At 43.6% G+C, this 3,072-nt stretch overlaps 1 protein-coding gene across 1 annotated transcript; it reads right to left on the reverse strand.

Moving 5' to 3' along the window:
* Positions 1-1,290: 1,290 nt before the first annotated feature.
* On the reverse strand, positions 1,291-2,732 carry LOC120104537 (uncharacterized). Its single transcript, XM_088710023.2, has 2 exons — positions 2,142-2,732; positions 1,291-2,052 (listed from the first exon to the last, which is right to left on the reverse strand). Exons 1-2 carry the CDS (start codon positions 2,730-2,732, stop codon positions 1,291-1,293), a joined length of 1,353 nt encoding a protein of 450 aa, XP_088566149.2.
* Between the last annotated feature and the right edge of the window lie 340 nt (positions 2,733-3,072).

The following is a 3,072-nucleotide window of genomic DNA, read 5'->3' on the forward strand; positions in this document are numbered from 1 at the left end:
AGAGAAGCTAACTGTGTTCCCAGACAAGCTAACTGTGTTCCCAGAAACAAGCTAACTGTACAAGCTAACTGTGTTCCCAGAGAAGCTAACTGTGTTCCCAGAGAAGCTAACTGTGTTCCCAGACAGCATGCTAACTGTGTTCCCAGACAAGCTAACTGTGTTCCCAGACACTCCGTAACTGTGTTCCCAGAGAAGCTAACTGTGTTCCCAGACAACCTAACTGTGTTCCCAGAAACAAGCTAACTGTGTTCCCAGAGAAGCTAACTGTGTTCCCAGACAAGCTAACTGTGTTCTCAGAGTTTTGAGTCGATCTTCACCGAGTTTTGAGTCGACCTCCGTGCAGTGGGAGTCGACTCCGGTCAAAGACGAGTCGACTCCTTAGGTGGCACAGAGCAAAGAGAGAGAGCAGCCGAAATAAGGGAAGCCTAAGTGTCGACCTCACCGAGTTTTGAGTCGACCTCCTTGCAGTGGGAGTCGACTCCGGTAACGGACGAGTCGACTCCTTAGGTGGCACAGAGCAAAGACAGAGAGCAGCCGAAATAAGCGAAGCCTAAGTGTCGACCTCACCGAGTTTTGAGTCGACCTCCTTGTAGTGGGAGTCGACTCCGGTGAAAAGCGAGTCGACTCCTTAGCTGGCACAGAGCAAAGACAGAGAGCAGCCAAAATAAGCGAAGCCTAAGTGTCGACCTCACGGAGTTCTGAGTCAACCCCTGGGCAGTTCGAGTCGACCCCAGTGAAAGACGAGTCGCCCCGTTAAGTGGGACAGAACAAAGACAGAGAGTGGACCTTAGCTCAGCCAAGCCTAAGAGTCGACCTCTTTTCCTATCGAGTCGACATCGGGACAGATCGAGTCGACTCCAATATTTTCGGAGTCGACTCGTTAAGAGTCTCAGATTAGGCAAAGTCGAAGGGAAGCCGGGAAACGGGATTTTAGGTGACAATATAAATTTTTCCACGCCATATTCAACTATTGTAATTGTCAGAGCTGACGTCGAATGCTATGCCAACTGTTGATTAACTGTGTATCATTACGTGTTTGTAACAATTTTTTAACTGCATTCCGGTTTGAAGTAACTGAATTAAAATCTAACAAAAAATCAACATATACAATTCAGTTTGCACTTCATTAACATCAATACAAGAGTTTTGTTCTTAATATGCTGTGACTAACATGAAAATACATTGCAGGTATCTCGATACATTCTTCATAATGTCCATATTCTTTACTTGATGACCTCATTACAAGTCCTTCTATTGTGCCCAACCTTCCCGCATCGTCCACATCTCATTTCACGTACTGACTCCACTTGCGAAGGTCTTCTCTTTTTTTTTAGGCCTGCCAGGACGTGTCTTTCTTATAGGGGGTAGAATGTGAATCTCTTCAGAGGCACTTTGGGGTTTCTCCATGTCAGGAATTGGACTGATTGCTTCGGCATATGTTACTCTATACAATTCAGCTTGGAAGCAATTGTCGGTGAATTGGTATAGTGATCTGCCGTCCTTCTCGATGCATGCACAAGCATGCTTACATGGCATGCGGAAGATTCGCCACTCGCCACAAGAGCAGCTACACATATGCAGGTCAACTTTGCATGAGTAGTTGGTATCCTTTACATCATATATCATTATGTTGGACGTAAATACAGCTAATCTCCGACCATCTTCCGCATTTTTTTGCAACACTTTCTCCGCATCAGGACAAAGTTGAGATTGAATGCTATATCCTCGATTACGGCGTTCATGCATCATCTGCATTATTTGGATCCTTATATGGTCAACCATCTGAGGCACAGGAAGATGACGAGCCTCCAGGACCCAACTATTAAAAGACTCTGCCACATTCGATGTCATGATGCCCCAGCGTGGACCTGGAAATACAGCATTCGCCCAATGCTCCGGCTTTGCATGTAGGAGAAAGGTGGTAGCACCAGGGGCTTCTGATGTAAGCTTTGCAATTAGCTTTCGGAATACAGTAAGCCTTGGTGTATAGGCAGCAGCATTTAGTAAATCAATGAGCCTCTTTCTCTCAGCTGCACGATAATGGACAAGGACCTGCATTGATAATTAAAATCAGATATACCACATGCTACATTACTTAGATACTTTGTAGTTTAAATTATTCATAATATGACGATGCAAACCTGATTCTTGAAGTTTTCTTTCACATGACGTATACAATATGAGTGGTAAGAATCAGGAAAGTACTTCGGCATGGATTTAATAATGCCCTGATGTCTATCCGTCATAAATGTGAACTGTTGACCACTATACTCAGTACAACTATGAATAGCTTCTTTCAGAAACCGGCAAAACCATTCCCAATTTTCATCACATTCTGTATCTACAACACCATAAGCTATAGGAAACATATCATCATTTCCATCTTTGGAAGTGGCTCCAAGCAATACACCTCCATCCTTATGCTTTATAAATGTGCCATCCATAAAAATCAGAGGACGACATCCTTTTATGAAACCCATTAGTGAAGCATGAAAACAAATGAATAGACGTCTGAATCGACCATCAATTGTTTCATACTCTGCAATGCTGCCGGGGTTGGTCTGACGAATGGCATCGCAATACCAGCGAATCCGTTCATAAGATAGCCGGCTGTTACCATAAAGATCCATCATGGCCACCTCCTTACCACGCCAAGCTTGATGATACGGCAATTCAACACCATATTGTCGTCGAATATCCTTTACAATATCACTCGGCTTATATAACGGCATATCTTGAAGTTGATCTTTAACAATTTTGGAAACCCAACGTTTTGAAGCCTTTGGATGAGACCGCACTTGCAATCCTCCTCCACATGTGTGGTTACAGTGCATTTTTTTAATTGCAAACTTTTCACCATTCCCAAGGCGAGAAGCATGAATACGCCATTCGCAATCTTCATAAACACATTCTACAGTAACTCGATCACGATCGTTCTTCACGAAGACAAAATCCCTGCAAATTGCAATGCAATAGTTGCGAATGGTGTCACGTAGAGTTTCCACATTCGTGAACTCCTGACCAACACCCTCTATACTATTTTTCCAATCATCCAACGAATTTTTTTGACTT

Source organism: Phoenix dactylifera, chromosome 4, assembly GCF_051530095.1.
Source record: "Phoenix dactylifera cultivar Ajwa chromosome 4, Ajwa_hap1_PhDact_Kaust_v1.1, whole genome shotgun sequence".
Taxonomy (NCBI): Eukaryota; Viridiplantae; Streptophyta; class Magnoliopsida; order Arecales; family Arecaceae; genus Phoenix; species Phoenix dactylifera.